Source organism: Mytilus edulis, chromosome 1, assembly GCF_963676685.1.
Source record: "Mytilus edulis chromosome 1, xbMytEdul2.2, whole genome shotgun sequence".
NCBI lineage: Eukaryota > Metazoa > Mollusca > Bivalvia > Mytilida > Mytilidae > Mytilus > Mytilus edulis.
This window is the reverse complement of record NC_092344.1, coordinates 82,507,032-82,526,949: the sequence shown is the minus strand read 5'-3', so window position 1 is coordinate 82,526,949 and position 19,918 is coordinate 82,507,032. Positions and strand designations below refer to the sequence as shown.

The 19,918-nt window shown below is 32.2% G+C and overlaps 2 protein-coding genes across 19 annotated transcripts in view; one reads left to right on the top strand and one right to left on the bottom strand.

Moving 5' to 3' along the window:
• Window positions 1-17,058, bottom strand: part of LOC139491997 (uncharacterized) — an 81,163-nt gene extending 64,105 nt beyond the window's left edge. For 15 of the 18 annotated variants that reach the window (XM_071280125.1, XM_071280090.1, XM_071280155.1 and 12 more), the window contains exons 1-9: window positions 16,747-16,892; window positions 16,579-16,648; window positions 14,126-14,253; window positions 12,294-12,450; window positions 11,639-11,701; window positions 4,960-5,021; window positions 4,214-4,291; window positions 3,283-3,331; window positions 906-984 (exon numbers count right to left, since the gene is read on the bottom strand). In XM_071280125.1, the coding sequence (XP_071136226.1) occupies window positions 906-984; window positions 3,283-3,331; window positions 4,214-4,291; window positions 4,960-5,021; window positions 11,639-11,701; window positions 12,294-12,450; window positions 14,126-14,253; window positions 16,579-16,648; window positions 16,747-16,764 (704 nt within the window). In that variant the 5' untranslated portion in view covers window positions 16,765-16,892. Of the gene's footprint in view, window positions 1-905; window positions 985-3,282; window positions 3,332-4,213; window positions 4,292-4,959; window positions 5,022-11,638; window positions 11,702-12,293; window positions 12,451-14,125; window positions 14,254-16,578; window positions 16,649-16,746 lie in introns of all 18 variants that reach the window. The other 3 variants (XM_071280114.1, XM_071280171.1, XM_071280061.1) reach the window with 1 other exon arrangement.
• Window positions 17,059-17,219: 161 nt separating this feature from the next.
• LOC139486865 (uncharacterized) lies at window positions 17,220-19,677 on the top strand. Its single transcript, XM_071271957.1, has 2 exons — window positions 17,220-17,662; window positions 18,333-19,677. Exons 1-2 carry the CDS (start codon window positions 17,220-17,222, stop codon window positions 19,675-19,677), a joined length of 1,788 nt encoding a protein of 595 aa, XP_071128058.1.
• Window positions 19,678-19,918: the final 241 nt, after the last annotated feature.

Here is a 19,918-nt window from a genome sequence, read left to right as displayed (position 1 = left end):
CAAATGGTATACTTAAAAGCTAAACACAACATGAGAAACTTCCAGTTCAAATGGTATACTTAAAAGCTAAACACAACATGAGAAACTTCTAGTTCAAATGGTATACTTAAAAGCTAATCACAACATGAATAACTACCAGTTCAAATGGTATACTTAAAGCTAAACACAACATGAGAAACTACCAGTTCAAATGGTATACTTAAACTAAACACAACATGATAATCTACCAGTTCAAATGGTATACTTTAAAGCTAAACACATGAGAAACTTCCAGTTCAAATGGTATACTTAAAAGCTAAACACAACATGAGAAACTTCCAGTTCAAATGGTATACTTAAAAGCTAAACACAACATGAGAAACTTCCAGTTCAAATGGTAGACTTAAAAGCTAAACACAACATGAGAAACTACCAGTTCAAATGGTATACTTTAAAGCTAAACACATGAGAAACTTCCAGTTCAAATGGTATACTTAAAAGCTAAACACAACATGAGAAACTTCCAGTTCAAATGGTAGACTTAAAAGCTAAACACAACATGAGAAACTTCCAGTTCAAATGGTATACTTAAAAGCTAAACACAACATGAGAAACTTCCAGTTCAAATGGTATACTTAAAAGCTAAACACAACATGAGAAACTTCCAGTTCAATTAGCAGTGATGTGGATATTACTTAAGTGAAAAGGAGGAGTTTGAAGTTGTGTTAGGTACCAGTTTCCAACTACTGAGTCATAAAGTAGTTCTTCTTTTTTAAACTTGAAAGTGATAAGTTTTGAAAACATTTTTCTGTCTACATATAATAAAACTTTTTAACTATAGTCAACTTTGAATAATGTTGTGCTGATATTTAATAACATTACCATAGTAATTTCCCTCAAATTATAGGACTATAAAAATAGTTTACTTGTGAGTGTATTTCTTTTCTATGAGTAAATCTTCTTGTAAGCTATAGGCAATATACTTTAATCTTCTCCGGTCTGTTTCTGAAAAAAAAGTTAATAACTACATGAATATTGTATGTTATAGGAATTAAAAATTAATCTAAACCTTTTTTATATTTCCATTCAAATACACACAAAGTTCATTCCCTTTTTTCCTAATTTTGTGTTTCAACCAACTAGTTAAACCAAAAGTATCAAGTTCACAAAAATATCCAGATTCTCTTTCATCATTAATCAGCATTAAGCACTTTAATGTGAAAAGGACAAGTTTAAAATGCACATCCTTGTTGATAATTCTACATCTGAAATATTAGCAAGTGCATCAATGGTCTATTGTTTCTGACAAAGACAGGGAATATATCTATATATATATATATATATATATAACTCGTCTAAACATCAACCCAACAATGTTAGATCTGTAAATTTGCTTTCACAAATTTGTGGTTCTTCCCTCGCCGGGATTCGAACCCATGCTACTGTGATATCGTGACACCAAATCGCCTGCACTGCAGCCGTCCTGCTAGACCACACGACCACCTGGGCTCTAAAAAAGAGCTTTCGCTGGCCGTGTGTTACCTTTCCTCGTCAGTTTTAATCTAGCGGCGTACATATATATATATATAAGTACGTCTGAGTCAGTGACAACTCTACAACAGATGTATCCATCGGATCGCCATCAATGATGGTGATACATGGCTGTGTACATAATGTATATACAACTCGTCTAAACATCAACCCAACAATGTTAGATCTGTAAAGGAGTAAGTTCGGTAAGTGCCATATTTGGCCCCAATTATAAAGTTCATGGTTACAAGACAATAATTGTTTTAGGTTGCCTGAAAGACATGTGAAAAAGTTAAACAGAGCTGTTTTTGTCAAAGTTTAATTCTAACACAACGATTTTTACATTCCAAAACGGTCAAGTTAAGGGATTTTGGTGAAATTTGACAAAATCAGCGGGATTTCAACCAAATAAAGGACCAGGAAAAATAGAGCGCAGGCGTCGACAAGCTTAAAATTCAAATAAGACATATTAAATGTCTTCTCAAACATTATTTTAAAAGATCTTTGTTGTCGACGTAGGCGCTCTATGTTTCCTGTCAAATAATCTTTGGAAATTTACCCATTTTCATTGATTTTTTCGTGAAAAATCAATATGAGTACAACTTGTGACGTCATAATGAAACGCAGAAACGTAAAATTTTAAACAAAATGGCTTATATCCTATCTAGTCAATGTATTAGCTATAATTTATCGTGATATTGGTCAATAAATCCGAATTTGAAATTTACGCTAAAAAAGTGGGCCATTTTAGGACCTTATCGAACATACTCCTTTGCTTTCGCAAATTTTTGGTTCTTCCCTCGCCGGGATTCGAACCCATGCTACTGTGATATCGTGACACCAAATCGCCTGCACTGCAGCCGTCCCGCTAGACCACAACATTAATTTGTAGGATCCTTTACTATAGATAATTTAGCTGATCTGTAACAATAACATCTTCATGCCTTATATATCATGTACTGTAGTACGCCGCTAGATTAAAACTGACGTGGAAAGGTAACACATGGCCAGCGAAAGCTCTTTTTTTGAGAGCCCAGGTGGTCGTGTGGTCTAGCAGGACGGCTGCAGTGCAGGCGATTTGGTGTCACGATATCACAGTAGCATGGGTTCGAATCCCAGCGAGGGAAGAACCAAAAATTTGCGAAAGCAAATTTACAGATCTAACATTGTTGGGTTGATGTTTAGACGAGTTGTATATACATTATGTACACAGCCATGTATCACCATCATTGATGGCGATCCGATGGATACATCTGTTGTAGAGTTGTCACTGACTCAGACGTACTTATAAATATAATTATTTTCTGTGACTGTATATTACATTAATTTGTAGGATCCTTTACTATAGATAATTTAGCTGATCTGTAACAATAACATCTTCATGCCTTATATATCATGTACTGTAGTACGCCGCTAGATTAAAACTGACGTGGAAAGGTAACACATGGCCAGCGAAAGCTCTTTTTTTGAGAGCCCAGGTGGTCGTGTGGTCTAGCGGGACGGCTGCAGTGCAGGCGATTTGGTGTCACGATATCACAGTAGCATGGGTTCGAATCCCAGCGAGGGAAGAACCAAAAATTTGCGAAAGCAAATTTACAGATCTAACATTGTTGGGTTGATGTTTAGACGAGTTGTATATATATATATATATATATATATATATAAAATTGAGTTTGGTTTTTTAAGTAAGACAGAATGTTTCTGCTGTTGCATGTCAGGTAAGTAATGTTTTATGTATAACCTCGTATATACAAATAACTACAATGTACTTACCAACATTGTGCATTCCATTCACAGGGAATTTTGTCATTACATGAGTTGCCTAGAAAATGAAAATGAAAAGTTTAATAACAATCAAAACAACTTTTTTTTTAAAATTCTGTGACCTATTAACTTATTAAAATATAAATAATCATATAAAATTTGTTTACTGCTTACTGTCAAAAAACATAAACTTTACTATCTAGTAAATGTTATTGCCCATATATCACATAATTTGACAAAAAGTCATTTTTTTATCATGTAAGAGTATATAATGTCAAGATATCAACAAAATTGTATCTCCAAAAAAATTCTCCATAGTGTATAATAATTCTTTCTTTTAATTCATTGTCTTTTTTTTAAGGGAGTAGCAACGATTTTACATAGCATTGTTCCTTTTATTATTTTTATTGTTTGAGTTTTGGTGTTTTAACGCCACTTTTTATTGGTGGAAGAAGCTGGAGTGCCTGGAGAAAACCATGACCTTTGATAAAAATGACAATCCTAGTCAAATAAGATTGGAGTTGAGTGCATCCGCACGAGCGGGGTTCAAACTCATAACCCCAGGGTTGACTGGCTAGTGATTACAGTATTCACTACTTAGACAACTCAGCCACCTAGGCCCTTTTAATATTTTGAAGATATAGATTGGACGTTTGAACTAGAGTGTACATGATGAAATGTCTCAACAATGATCCATGAAAATGAGTTCAAGATCAGATGAAATATGTCAGATGGAGATGTTCAGATAAAAACTAGTCCTGTGAATAGCTTACAAGTTACCCTGTTAAAACTTCATAATAAATAAACTAGTAACAACAGGACATTGAATTTTCATTTAAGTGTTAAGTTATCTCCCCTACAACTGATTCTCCTTAATTTACTTTTTAGTCTGATTTAATTTTTACGATTCCATTTCAATGAAACTTAATTAAAATGTTACCTTATCACCAAATATTCCTGTCACGTCTATTCTCTTCATTGCTGTAGGTATGAACCAGTCTTTTGATAATTTGTGTCTCTGAAAATATTAATATACATATATGTATGTTGCTCTATATATCAGTCATTCAATTAATGTTTTTCAACTTAATGACTTTAATAGAATATTTAATTAGAATTTCTGTTTCTAGATGTCTTTAAACACTTTTAACTTTTATAAAATTCAAGTGTAATGCATTTTTTTTAAAATAATTACTGATTGCTAACTTGTTAATTCTTATGATATGAATTTGTATTAACAAACATAGTACAATGATACATATTAATTTAAACAACTTGAACTAGTTTAATCAGAGTTATCTTCCTTTATGCCAATGAAATAACTTTGGTAGAAAAAGTCTCACTGAATTCCATCAAAGGATCCGAGATGAGTTAGGCACAAGTTAATAAAAAAAAAAGCTAAGGCCTTATCAGGTCATAGTTACATAACTGTGAGTACTGCTATAAATGGCATTATAGATAAATTATTCTTTACAGTTAAATACAATCCATCAGATCCTGTCAAGAGGTGCACTAACTGATCCAGGCTTTTTGAACAGATCATGATAGATAAGACTCTGAACATGTACTCTATGACTTTCTTTAATAGGGCTTCATTTATGTCACAATTGTAAAATATATCTGGTACAAATGGGTTTTTTTTCCCGCCAGAGATTTTGGATTTGTTGGTGTTTTCCTTTAACTTACAATGGGATGTTCTGTTAATGCAGATTCATGGAAGAAATTCTTCACTTGAAGTCGCTCTCCAGCTGCAATAGAAAAAATTCAAATGTGAAATATTGGTTCTATTATGTATACTTAGTAGTAAATACAGATAAATTGCATGTGTAATACGGTCAAAAGTAATTGCGCTGTATCAGCTATTCCTGATGATATTGATATCAGTAGCAGTTGCAAATCTGTATCTTAATCTGTATGACACCATGTCACATAAAACAACTACTTGAGGTATATAATAAAGTGTATATGATATGGCTTTTTCAAAATTGCTCAATGTATCAACCCTCAACCAGAGCTCTTTCTATTATATATTGGTGTCTCATTTTGATGCAGATGTGATATTGAAATGACCATATGATATTCTGTTTTTATGTATTATATACCAAAACAAATTTTACACGAAACATTTTACCATAACGTTGAATGTAAAAGCGTGTGACGTTTAGCGCGGTGAATAACACTTTCTCAAGTGAATAACACTTTCTCAAGTGAATATGCTTTTTTATTCAAAATCCAATTCATATAGAGAAACCTACTAAAATAATTCAAATATAAAATAAAAAAATTTACTCCCTTTATTCGCACCAAAAGTCAATGAAATAAAAATTATTCAATGTGTTGTTCTATCAAACATTGAATATTATTCAGTAATAGAATTTACCAGATAGAGGAGATCGCTTGTATCCCTTCACTATTAACATTCATCAAGGGTCTTAGTGATCTTCAGTGTGCAAGATAAACAAGAAATAATGTTTGTTCCGTAGGTACTTAATCAAAATTCTGTAATGACAGCAGTGCTATTGTCAATTATAAGAATTCAATTTGCCAAATAAATGGTGCAATATAGCATCATAGTTTTCCAACCAATTGCTCAACATGGGAACAGAAGCCCCTAAATGCACAAATGAAGTTCACTAAAACCAGAGTTTTTGACAGACAGGTATCAAACTCAAAAGTTGCCTATTGCTTTACATATATTTACAATGTAAATGGAATTGTGTGACAAATATTATTACATGTATAATAAGACAGCCGGGGGATTTGTATATCATTATTCAGGGTCAGGTAAAGAAAATCATGCAGAATTGACAATCATAAGGCTCTAACCTGTCAATTCTAATCTTATTCCAAAGTTACCTTATTTTAGCATACAAACATAACAAAATGGCATTAAAAGGAACATTCTCAAAACACACAGTTAAACCTTAGTTGAGGGTTGCCTAATGAGCTACTTAATTATAACCTCTGTTCCATAACTAGTTCGATTGCCTTGAAATATACACATATTGTGACATAACAACTTTGAAGACTGATAAACTGCTAACAAAAAGGGTATGCAATCTGATAAAATTCTAAAGGAGATCTATCATTTCATCGATAACTTTATTTAAATAAGAAGAAAAACACTCAGTTTATACGCCATAAAATGTTGTATCAAAACCTCTTAAGTCAATAGAAATGGATAAATTGTTTATCAATCTATACTGAAACCTAGGTACTTCAATTTGAAAAAGGTTAATAAAACATTGACTGGTTTTTCAGTATTTATTCTGAGTAAACAGGTAAACAGTTTTAAAGGAAGAACCAGTGAAAGGTTCACTTAATCCATTAACTTTTCCATAACACATTTAAAAGCCATATTTTAATGGTAATTTGGTCCTGTCAGTTACATGCTAATGATGTCATAAAGTGGACTGAATGGTAACTGGAATTTTATATTGGATGGGAAATATTCCTACAAATTTTTTTTCTCACTTTGAAAACATAATCTTCAATGTACAATAGAAAATGCCTCTGCCTTGAGGTAAAATGAAATTAACTGATCTGGACAACAATTACAAACAATAACTCTGTGACACCCAATGTCTTAACTGACTTATAAAATTAAAAACCCATGGTCAAACACACCTTTATTTCCCACAAAGTTTACTATAGTCAATGCTGAATTGCTTTTATCATTATTGAAGCTTTAAATATCATAGTATGCAGTAAATCATTGTATAGGGTTTTCTCATTGTTGAAGACTGTACATTTTAGGTCTAAATTTGGTAAATTTAGGTCATTTGGTTTCTGGTGAAAAGTAGTCTCATTGGAATTGGCATCTAATTTTCAGTGGCAGATCTAGAAATTTTCATAAGTGGGGGCCCACTGACTGCCTAAGAGGGGGCCCACTCCAGTCACGCTTCAGTGATTCCCTATATAAGCAACCAATTTTTTTCCCAAAAAGGAGAAGCCCAGGCCTCCTGCCCCCACCTAAATCTGACTCTGATTTTTATAGCATTACAAAGATGAATTATGGTTAATCAAGTGTAAAAATGTAAAAATTGTTCAATAGGATGTCAATGAAACATATTAGACATATTTGCATAGATGAACAAAAATGTCCACATAACATTAAGATAATTATGTTCACCAATAAAAAATTTGAAAAAAAAAACTTTTATCAAAAATAATATTCCTCAAATCTAAATATTTTAAAAATAAGATGACCTCAAAGAGTGGTAATTTTGACATGGTAGAACAATGTACTGTGATTAATGGACCGATTTTCTTTGAAATATTTGTTATACTGTTAGAATTTCAAATTGGAGCCCCGAAATAAAAATTCCTTATCCAAAAAAGACACATGCCAAAAGAAGAAGTGAAGAAGAAATGAAAGACTGATCCGTAATATGTCAGAACCAGAAGTTAATACTGTCAGATTTTACAATATTGAAATAAGATTTGTGTGTGTGAATAAAACAGCATAATCAATAACTCTGGTGTTTTGAATTAATTTATGTATAGAATATGTAACTCAGCATGGCATAACATAGAAAATCCTTTTCAGATATCCATGCAATATGTTTAGAATTTTAAACCTAGTGTTGATAAAGAAATCAATATAATCCAAAACCACAGTGTTGTTGGCCTTTCTTCACAAATAATTCTGTTAAAGTAAAATATCTTAAGTAACCAAATAGAATGCAATATTTCAATAACAATATTCAGAAATTGTATTTTTCATTGAAATCATATTCTGTGTTGAATGTTTTAATCTTAATTACATGCAAATGGATTTTTTTTTTAAATTTGTTTCTTGAGTAGCTGCTTTGTATTATAAAATTTTGAAAAATCTATGGATTGATCATTCTACATTTATCAAATAATTTTTTAATTCTTTAACTACCAAATTCAACAGCTTTCAGCACTCAGAAAATTTATTAACCAAATTACAAAGGTTAAACTATTTCTAAATATCTTGATGATATACATATTATATATTCCTTTATCATTGTCTTCTGCTATAGAACAAAAGAAATTTTGATCTAAAAATAACCCTCCTCCCTTCATACAAAGAATCTTGATTATCATACAGATTTGTTTATTTTATGTTTTATCAAACGATAGATTGGATTCCACCCAATATATATATATATATATAGTCCTTTAATGAATGTATTGTATCTTAGTATCTCTTTTCAATTCAACAATCTCATTCTAATTGTAAAGGTGTGTAAATATTTACACTTCATATGCTCGGCAGACGACAACCACATTTGATCCCTTTGTACTATTATTTACTCAACATTAGAATAAATTGTACTAGTCAATTCAAATATATAAATTAGAGTAGAAAAAATAAATTCTGAACTTATAAAAAGCTTTGAAAAATTATATAATAAATAAAAAAAAAATTTAACAAAGACATGTACATGGTCTATATGGAAAGGAAATATCATCATAAACTGTTCACATAGAGATCTATATGTCTCTTTTTGTTATTTGTAAGTAAAAGGCAAATGTTGAAATTGAAATGGTAATATATTAACATGTAGAATATGCAAAACATTTAAATTCAATGAACCATGATTGAAGGTGCAGGGCCAAATAACCTCCATGGAAAATGATAAAAGCCAATGCTGATAACATCACACCAACTACTTGTTTTAAATGAACAAGCATTCTGTGAGTATTGCATAGCAATACATAGTCCCCTACCAGTTAAACCAGATGCTCTGCAGGGTGCAGCTTTATACGACCGCAGAGGTCGAACCCTGAACAGTTGGGGCAAGTATGGACACAACATTTAAGCTTGATACAGCTCTGAATTTGGATTGTGATTAAATAGTTGACACAACATAGGTTTCTGACACAGAATGAATGTGGTCTAAGAACTTAAACTTCAAAACTTAAAAATTTTAAATTGGATATTTACCTATTATGGTCCAATATCCAAAATCTAAATACATGGTTAGATTCAGCATATCATAGAACCCAAAGAATTCAATTTTTGATGAAACCAAATAAAGTTCAATTTTACATCCTTTAGACCTCAATGTGGACCAATTTGATAACCGGGCCTAAATATTAAAAATCTAAATACATGGTTAGGTTCAGCATATTGAAGAACCCCATATATTCAATTTTTGTTGAAATCAAACAAAGTTTAAATTTTGACCCTTTGGACCTTTTAATAAAGACCAATTTGAAAACGGGACAATACTGTGCAATTGAATATTTCTTGCTATTGCGCAAAACTGTGCAGTTGAAAATTTCTTGCTATTGCCGATACTGTGCAATTGAAGATTTCTTGCAATTGCACTGTGCAATTAAAGATTTCCCAACCTTCCTTTTGTGGTCATAGACCTTATGTTAAAATTTCATAGATTTCTGTTTACTTATACTAAACTTATTGAGCGAAAACCAAGAAAAATTCTTAATTTGGCCCTTTTTGGCCCCTAATTCCTAAACTGTTGGGACCAAAACACCCAAAATCAATCCCAACCTTCCTTTTATGGTCATAAACCTTGTGTTTAAATTTCATAGATTTCTATTTACTTTTACTAAAGTTAGAGTGTGAAAACCAAATGTCTTCGGATGACGATGCCGACGACGACGCCAAAGTGATACCAATATACGACCAAAAATTTTTCAATTTTTGTGGTTGTATAAAAATCATTGAATTGAAATAAAATTCTAAATTGCTCTATAACTTGGCGAAAAATTATATAACAAAAGTCAATATCTTCAAGCATGAAGAAAAAAGTTTTGAAAACTAATTATTCAAGTGAATTTTTAATGTCAAAGGACCATAACTCTGTACAAATTAATAAGAGCCGATCAAAATTCAAATTTGATCTGTCACTATTCATGAGGAAACAAAACACCAATTTTCAAATCAATATCTTGTACAAATGTAGTATGACAAAAAATAAGTACTGTATGGAAAGTGATTATTTAAGTAAATTTTCTAAATCCAAAATCATCAGACAGGGACAAAATTTAAACTTGAACTGTAACTTGTCACGATAAAACTATATACTAATTATCAAATCAATACATTCAAGAATGACAAAAAAAAGAGTGGAAAACCAATTATTTTAGGGAAATTTTAAAGTCAAAGTACCATAACTCTGCACAAAATCATCAGCCTGGAACCAAATTTGAACTAAGTCTGTAACTTGTCATTATGAAACGCTATACCAAATATCAAATCAATATCTTCATACATGGACAAAAAAGTGTGGAAAACTGCTGTACTGACTGATGGACAGAGTGCAAAACTAAAGTCCACTTCCATGATGCTTTGATTTTAATTTGTGGACGCTAGACAAAAAGTGGTCTCCCAAATTTTTCTAAATGATAGTGATTCAAACATAGAGCCATTTTGTAATCTAAAGTGGGTGAAATTCAAAGTCTGCATGGTGCTTTAATATCGGGAAAAAAATATTTCCAGACATACTTGCTAAACTTCAAAGTAATTTTCATGAAAAAAATTGAGTATAGAATGTCATTGTCCTGAGGGTTCCGCGACTTTCTAAATGTACTTTTAAATGACAGTAAAAGTTTGAACAAGGTTTTACAGTGCACTGGATTTCTAACTTCAAAGTTGAATGACATTTAACTATTTATCTCTGTGTCAATGTGCACAATAGCATGTTGCCATGTATTAATCTTGCCCAGACAAAAGAATGTGATTCAGTAAGCCTCAGTGTATTTCTATATAACACACAGAAAAAAGATGCATATAAGCAGAAACCAGATGGTCTCTTGTACATATGTGCTGCATTTAGAAATCCAAGCATACTTCAACATATATAACTTAATTACCATTCCCAATTTGTTTACCTCTGATAAATATTTATACATCTCCCATTGTTATAATTAGTAGTTCCTTAAGAAACACATTCAAAATAAGGGGCAGAATATACATGTATTCAAACAAAGGTACAACAAAATGTGTCATTGTAAGATAAACTGTCAATAATATGACAAAAAAATAAAAAACGACAAACAGCAGTCTTTTAAACACCACATAGAAAATTAAATAATGATATAGTATAAATGCAATTGCTTTAAAAACTGGGGATAATCGCAAGTGATGCCAAAAGGGTGAACAATAGTCATGATGATCATGGCAAGTACAAATTTGGTGATGTCACAATCAAGGTAAATAATACTTATATAATCAGTTTCTACAGATATTCAATTCTGTAGGAGTGATTACACAAATCAGGTTCCAAAGTTCCCCCTCCCACCGTCTCAACACAACCATAAAGTAGCAAAAATTGAACATGAAATGATTGGTTTGGTCGGTTTTAATCATGTAATGCCCAATATTTTTAGTGGTGTCTGTTATAGTCAAAAGATCTTTCCTTCTTACCTGTTATTAATCTTCCATCTAACATCCAAACATGAGGTAAACAATCTACTATATGAATGCGATCTGAAAAACAAAATATAATCCCATAAAGCAATGGATTGCAAGACTATTTTACATTGAGTGTGGCAAGAAGTTGTGGCTCTATGCTTAAAGTTCACATGTGACCTATGCATGTTGTAAACAATATTCTAAACAGATTTGAAAAGAAACAATTGTTATAAGGCACTGAAGTAGTCGACAAATTGCAAGTGCAGCAAGTTAACATGAATCTATTGCAACTGGAGCTAGCTCATTTAGTAGTAACAAGTGTAAGAAAAATAAACTGTTCAGGCAGATATATGTCTCACAGAAAATTCAGAAAAAAGACAATCTGATGGACAGCAACATTGCTAATCAATTCAAAGTTGCTGGGCCATGATATTGAGGGCAGCACTCCAAAATGACATCAAAATTAGGTGTTCTGATACTAGTCTGATAGTAATGCAACTTTATAGAAAATATCACTGATCAATCACAAGTAGTTCCTATCAAGTCAACAAACAATTTTTGGTGCCACCAGAAAAGTAACATGTCTTGCATTCTGGTACTTTTCATGTGCATGTACATGTAACACAAAATCTATTTTATCTTAATTTCTATAACAACCAATACTTACAATAAGGATCTTTCTCGAGCTGACGATTTCCATGGAAACTGAGATTGAGGATGTGTAAATGTCTGATTTTTCCAAGTTCATGCCATGTCAAGTCATTATTTGACAAATTCAAGTTTCCAAGAGCGACAAATTTTGATAACCCATCTAAGCTCTTCAACTGCAAAAAATAACAAGTTGATAAAAATGTATTTGTTTTATTAATTTTAAATATATACTGTGCACGTGATACATGAAGATTTCAGATTATAAAATGAAATGATAAGTATGTCATGTATGCGACTTGGAAGTACTTTCTTGCTATTATATCTTGGAAAAACTTTCCTACATTCTATTTTCATACTATTTTGCTGCTGTTTTTAATGTACACAACAGCCCGGTGGATTTTGCTTTTTCCACCGGCCCACCGTGGACAGTCCACCCGTGCCCACTCCAGCTATAATTTCTTTTTTTTGTAAAAATATTGATTTCAAATGCTTATCTGCTTTTTTCAATTGATTGTACTTGCAAGTCTTTTGATAAAACAATAGAAATTACATGCCCACTCCTATGGGTGGGCAGAGTGGACAAGCTAGAAATTTTGCCCACCCAGTGCCCACTCCCACTGTGGACGGGTGGACAAAGCAAAATCCACCCGAGCTGTAGTGTATGTCATGAATCATTATCATATACAATGTATCATGAAAAAAAGCATCAATAGCCTTCTCACTTTTATATGTATATCATCAACAAGTTAAAAAATGAAAACTATCAGATTGGTACATCTACAACATATCATTGACTACTGAGTTTAAACTATGAACATGCACAGCATAATGGTTATGATGACTACAGTGCCATTGAACTAAACACTAGGGAATGTACATGTACTGTCATGGATAATTCACTTTTGTACCTTAACATGCTTAAAGCTTGTATACTTTTAAAATGTAATAACTTTAAATAAAATTAATAAAAATCTCCCAATTCATTGTCAATTTGAGGATTGAATGAAAGAAATTAACATAAAAACTATTATTAATGTACATGATGTACAAGAAAACTCTTAACAGTCTATTATTTGAACTTGGAATTATTTTTAACTATGGAATTTGCAGTATTTCTTGTACTTCAATTTTTTAATAAATTCCATGTTTATTTGGTATTAATGTTTTAAGCAGTTCATAACACTTTCCATATATGAATTTTGTATAGATAGTGTTGTGCACAGTGCATTCAATAGACCACTTTCCAGTTCATCCGTCACCGGAAAAAACTCTTCAATTATGCGCGCCTTTGTGACGTCATTTTTCAGATAAAGGGGGTCACCTGTATCCCTGCACTATCAACGTTCATCAAGCGTCTTAGTGATCGTCATCGTGCAGGATAAACCAGAAATAATATTTGTTTTGTAAGTACTTAATCACATTTCCCTAATGACAGCAGTGCTGATTGTCAATTATGAGAATTTAATTTGCCGAATGATTTGTGCAATATAATATTATAATTTCCCAAACACTCGCTCACCATTGGAATGGAAGTGACGATGCCCCTAAACGCACGAATGATGTTCACTAAAAAACTTGTAAGTTGTCTATTGAAAATGTACTATTTTCTTTTTAATAGAAAGTGTTGTGCGCAGCACAGAACATTGAAGTACAAAATAAAAATGGAATTTATTAAAAATTTCAAGCACAAGAAATTATCCAAATTCCATAATTAAAAATAATTCCAAGTTCAATTAATCTCTTTAATCAATCTTTTTTAATCATTCTATTCAAACTCTAAAATTGCGTTTATTCTGAATTTTGTGTAATATGTACATTTGTTTTGTTACATTTTATGTATTTTCCTACCTCATTATTACTTAGATCAATATTCCATAATTGCTGACAAGATTCTAAGTTAACCACTTCATATAAAGCATTTCCTCGTAGATTTAAGGTATGAAGTTTGGCACAGCTGTTTAATTTTTCTATTGTTTCTGAAAAAAAAATATGCAAAAATTAATAATCTGCTTAAAAGTAAGAATCACAAAAGTACAAAACTATTATTCAATGTAATCTGATTGTCTTGCTTGTTTTGTTTTCCTTTTCTATCAATATTGGTAGAATTTCATTAATCATTGTCTTTCTGTATGGAGTTTACAAGTGCAATGTACAAATATGTACATGTATTGTTTGAATCTATAATTCTTCATATATATCTAAACAACTACCTTTGCTTTTTAATTAAATTCAAACATACATATCTGTATTGTGTGAATTTGAGGGGTTTGGGATGAGATAGTATTTTTTATCATGTACATTAGAAATGTTTAATCATGATCATACACATGTGCATGTCATAATGTTCAGTTTTGGGTTGCAAATTAAATTTAATGCATATAAAGGACTTCATGACATATGTTATTGTTTGAAAATGAAACAAACAAAGACATTTACAACAAGGCTTCCAAAACGGTCATATATTCCGGTCATTTGTATAATGTCCGGTAAAAGTCCGGCTGGGCAAAGCATAAAACGGTCATCTACTTTTTAGTTTTCAATGCTTTTTCGGTCATTTTAACATAATTCACGATCTTTTTGACCCAACCTTTTGCCTTTAACATCCACACATTTCCGGTCATAAAAGTGACATGATGATTAATTACTATCAAAACAACCCCTTCTTTTATACTTTCTAATTTTAATCAAGGCTAATTAGTTGTTGGACAGCTGAAATCTACCTGTTCAGGTGACAGGTAAACTATTTTCAGTAACGGACATTGTATAAATTGATCGGTCTATTCACAATTATTTTCTTACATTTCAGCGGTTTGTATCTAATTGATTTATTCAAAAAGATTAAAATTATAAGACATTAGTTTATCAACATGATTTGATGCAAAATTTAAAATGGTTTTGAATGAAAAATCGTCAGAACTACGTTGTGTGAAGTAGAACATGTGTGCGCATGTGCACAGGTGGGAAATTTAATTATGCATCATACATTTCTTCAAAAATGCTAAAATTATCATTGATACCTGTATCTAACTATCATTTCAAGTATTTTGTTGAAAAAATAATGTGGAAAGAGCTTCTTCACTCAGTCGTGCTTTGTAAACGTACACAGATTTTAAGTATCTGTTTATTGTTTCATGTTTTACCATTGTCAAGTCAACATCCAGTTTTAGAAAATGTGATTTTAAAAACGAAAGTAAAGTTTTTGACAATGTTATTTTGCACAAATAAAGAGTCTAAGGAAGATGTGAGCACAGTGATGTGCACACTTTCAATGATGTACTGCCTATTTAACAGTTTACATCAGAACATCAAATTCATATCAAAGTAAAGTTTAAAATTGTTTTTTTTTTTTAATGTAATGTCAATCATTGGAATGGCCATCTGATTACCATAATTGCCTTTTGTGACTAAGTCCTTTTGTGACTAAGTCTTAAGGGATTAAAATCTAGATCAGATATAAAATGTCCGGCTGGCTCAAATATTTTTTGGAAGCCCTGATTTACAACCATCAGTGAGATCAGTAGTCATTTTAAATAATTCTAAATAAAACCAGGCCATTAATAAATGCTCTTATTTTTAAATTATGTTTTTTTCATGAATTTTGAGGAACATATATTTCCTTTAAACTTATAACATATAAACATGTACATGTATAAACAATGTTTAAATAAATTTCTTAAATCTTCAAAGTCATTTTGTGAAACTTCAAATTAAAAAATAATGATGCATAATGTTTATTCTAAATAAAGGGCTAGTTTTTATTATAAAACTGATGTACATGTACTTATTTCTGAAGAAAATTCTTTAATTTGTCCAAATTTAGCGGAATTTTTTTTTTTAATTGTTAGCTTCCAGAAAACAACTCGCCTATATGCTTTATGTATGCAGAAACCTCAGCATCCCCTTACTTGTAAAAATTCAGTGATCACAATACTCAAGTGCAAAGGGGAAATCCAATTTTGCAGAGATAGTCAACAAACTTGTATCCTCGTCTCATCATCATGATCATGCTCATGATGCTCATGGGTTTTTGTACTATTATAATTTATTATTAGAATGCATTGTGACGTCACAATTTTCATTGAAAAGTCACGCATAGTAGGAATTCATATGACATACAAAAACATATGATATGACCATAATTAGTATAACTATAACTTATGTATAAGAAATGCTTTTGCTGTAAAAGAGGACTTCAATGACTTCTATTTAAATTATTCTAAGCGCCCAAAGAATTTTAGTTCAAAAACATACTTTAATGTGTTTGGATTAATACATTAATACAAGTTAGTAGCTATTCTCACCTATTCCTGAGTTTGATAAATCCAAATATTCAACAGTTTGCAAAGGCCCTTTCGCTCTGGAACGAATCAGCTGAAAATAAGTTTAAAAAAAAAAGTTTAAAGGTATCAAGTCATTTAAAAGTGTAAAAAAAGTTATTTGAAAATAAGGAGATTGTCTGTTTAACTTACCTGTGTGTTTAACCTCATCTTTCCGGTTTCATTCACCGACAAAAGCTACGTCCATGCTTTCGGCAACTTTTTGGAAGCACTTGCCAGTTAGCATACAATGTAAATAATACGCTATTAAAAAAGTGCAAATTTATTCAGGCGTAAAAAATGTCATGGAAGCTTTACAAACGTGTGGTGCTTAGTATTCGTTATCTTGACTATTTATTGATTATTTTTATCCGTATGATAAGAAACATTAACGAATACGTACAAGAGAAATTATTACGCGAAAGAATTTCTTGTTGTCCACAATTACTTCCGGGTCAAAATAAATTAGTTTGTTGCTAATGTACACAACATGTGTAAAACATTTATAAAATGATAACTTGACGCTTATACAGCCTTTTTAATAAAGATAATCATATACAACATTTTTACGATTTTATTGTATCAAATCAATCTCAAAGGCTCTCATTACACTAACATGAAGTGGAATGTCAATTAGAAAGGCAGCAATACGCTATGGTGTCCCCAAGTCAAGTTTAAACGACAGAACAACAGGTAAAAAACCAATAGCACTAGAATTTGGTAGAAAACCAACCATACCAATTGAAATTGAAAACAGAATGGTGGAGGTAGTCCTGACATTATCAGAAAAAGGCTTTGGAATAACAAAGAGACAGATGTTGGCACGCGTCGGGACACTTGTCAGACAAATGGATCTAAAAACTCCGTTTAAGAATGGTATTCCTGGAAAAGATTGGTGGAAAGGATTTAAAAACAGACATCCTGAAGTTGTAATCCGAAAGCCAGAAAAACTTTCAACAGTAAGATCAAGAATGCTGAATGCAACTGTTGTTGGCAAATACTTCAAGGAACTGCAAACAGTAACAGAAGAACTTTCCCCTACATCAATATGGAATAGGCACTGGCTACGGTTACATGGAAATGTAACAATAATAAAAATATTATTGTTACATTGGAGACTAAATGCCGGAATGCATGGTTGGGTAAGGACCTGACTAATTACGAATGTAACAATAACTATTGAGGCTACGGTTACATAGCTTTATTGTTACATGAAAAACCAGTAATGTCACTACGATGAGACTTGTAATAGGTACTAAATAATAAAAGTTGAAGACATTTATCTTATATTTACAATACATACAATTATTACATACAATTTCTCTATTATTTTTTTTTATTTACAATGACAGTTTCTACATATCCCGTAAGTGAATCTTGGAGTATGTTTAAGTCCGACACATTTTTGACGAAACCACTCCAAGCCGTCACCATGATCACACACCAGTGGTGCCGCTTTGTGATATGATATGATATGTATTTTTTATCATTATTACAAGTACTATATTTAGTACATGTGAAAGAATTAAGCAACACAACTATAAAAGATTTAAATTTAATAAATCTAGCATGCATAAATTGCTGTTTTTCATGTAACAATAACACAATGTAACCGTAGCCTCAATAATTATTGTTACATTCGTAATTAATCGGTTCCTTACCCAACTTTGCATTCCGGCAATTAGTCTCCAATGTAACAATAATATTTTTATTATTGTTACATTTCCATGTAATCGTAGCCAGTGCCTATGGAATATGGATGAAACTGGGATCAATCTAGAACATCAGCCTGCTGGAGTATTAGCGCGTAGGGGTGCTAAGTCAGTTCCCGGTCGTGTAGGGAATACACGGGAAAATATAACACTCCTTCCCTGTGTCAATGCCGCCGGGGAAAAAATGCCAACATTCATTGTGGCAAAAGGTAAAACATCGCGTTCTCTGAGAGCATACAACATGCATGAAGGACCAGAAAACGCAGAGTGGCGTTTCCAGGCAAAAGCATGGATGGACGATGAGCTCGGTGAGGATTGGTTCAAAAACGTGTTTCTAAAACACTGTGGTCCCCAGCGACCACAGGTTCTAGTTTTAGATTCTCATCATTCACATGAGACATTGGGACTTCTGGAAGCAGCCCTTGCAAACAGGATAGAGGTACTTGCGTTTCCACCACATACAACACACTTCTTGTGTCCTCTTGACAGAACAATGTTTGGACCTTTAATGAAGGAATATGGATACTTATGTACCGAATACATGTCATCTGACCCCAACAACATAGTCAACAAGGAATCAGCCCCGAAATTGATACGACAGGCATATGAGAAGGCCTTCACAAGGGTAAACATAGTATCAGGGTTTGAATCTACAGGAATATTTCACTGGAATCCTTTAGCAATTCCTAAAGAAGCTTTCAGCCCTTCCGATGCATTTGACCGGAACAATAATGGCCAATTCAAAACTGATGAACACCCTCTTCAATGGGTTTTGGCCAACATACAAAGTGTTCCAAACAACCCTATTCCAGTTGTATCACTGCCCACAGATGTGACGCCCATTGCTCAACCAGAAAATGTTCAGCAAAACTTAGAAGTTGTTGTTGAAATTCACAGGTCAGCGGTCCCAAGCTCCGTGCATACAGTGGCAGAAAATCAAGGCCAAGATGGTGAATACACAGTTGATTTCGAAAGCCCTAATAATTCTATTTTGAACACATCAAATGATCCAATGATCTCACAAAGCTTATCGGATTTAGATGCTGCAAATATTTTGGCAGCACTTAATGATGGTAACATGGAAATCACTGCAGGAGAAACCGTGGAATCATCACTTCATCAAGATATCACTGGATGGTCTTCTCAATGGAATTCAGAGTTGGAGAATATTTTCAAATTGCCGCCTATAATTCCAAAACCACCTAAGAAAAACAGCAGAAGGTTAACTTCCCATAGACTGTTAACGAGTCCACAAATACTAAATGAAAAACGCAAGGCTAAGCAGGAAAAGGACGATAAGTGTAAGAAATTGAAAGCAAAGAAGGATGAGAAGTGTAACAACTTAAAGGTTAAGAAGGAGAAAAAGAAATAATTTAACAGTTACATACCTGAACGAATGACTTTTCCAAATTTATTTGCACATCAATCATTTTAACCAGATCGTAGTCATGGTAATGGTATTAGTGTCATATATATATATAAATATATATGCATGACGACAAACAATATTGGAGATGAATACATACTAAAATAGACACGCTATATTTATTAAACTTGAACCTCCTATAGTTTTGTTTCTAAACGAATATGTATTAGATCATAATATTTGTATT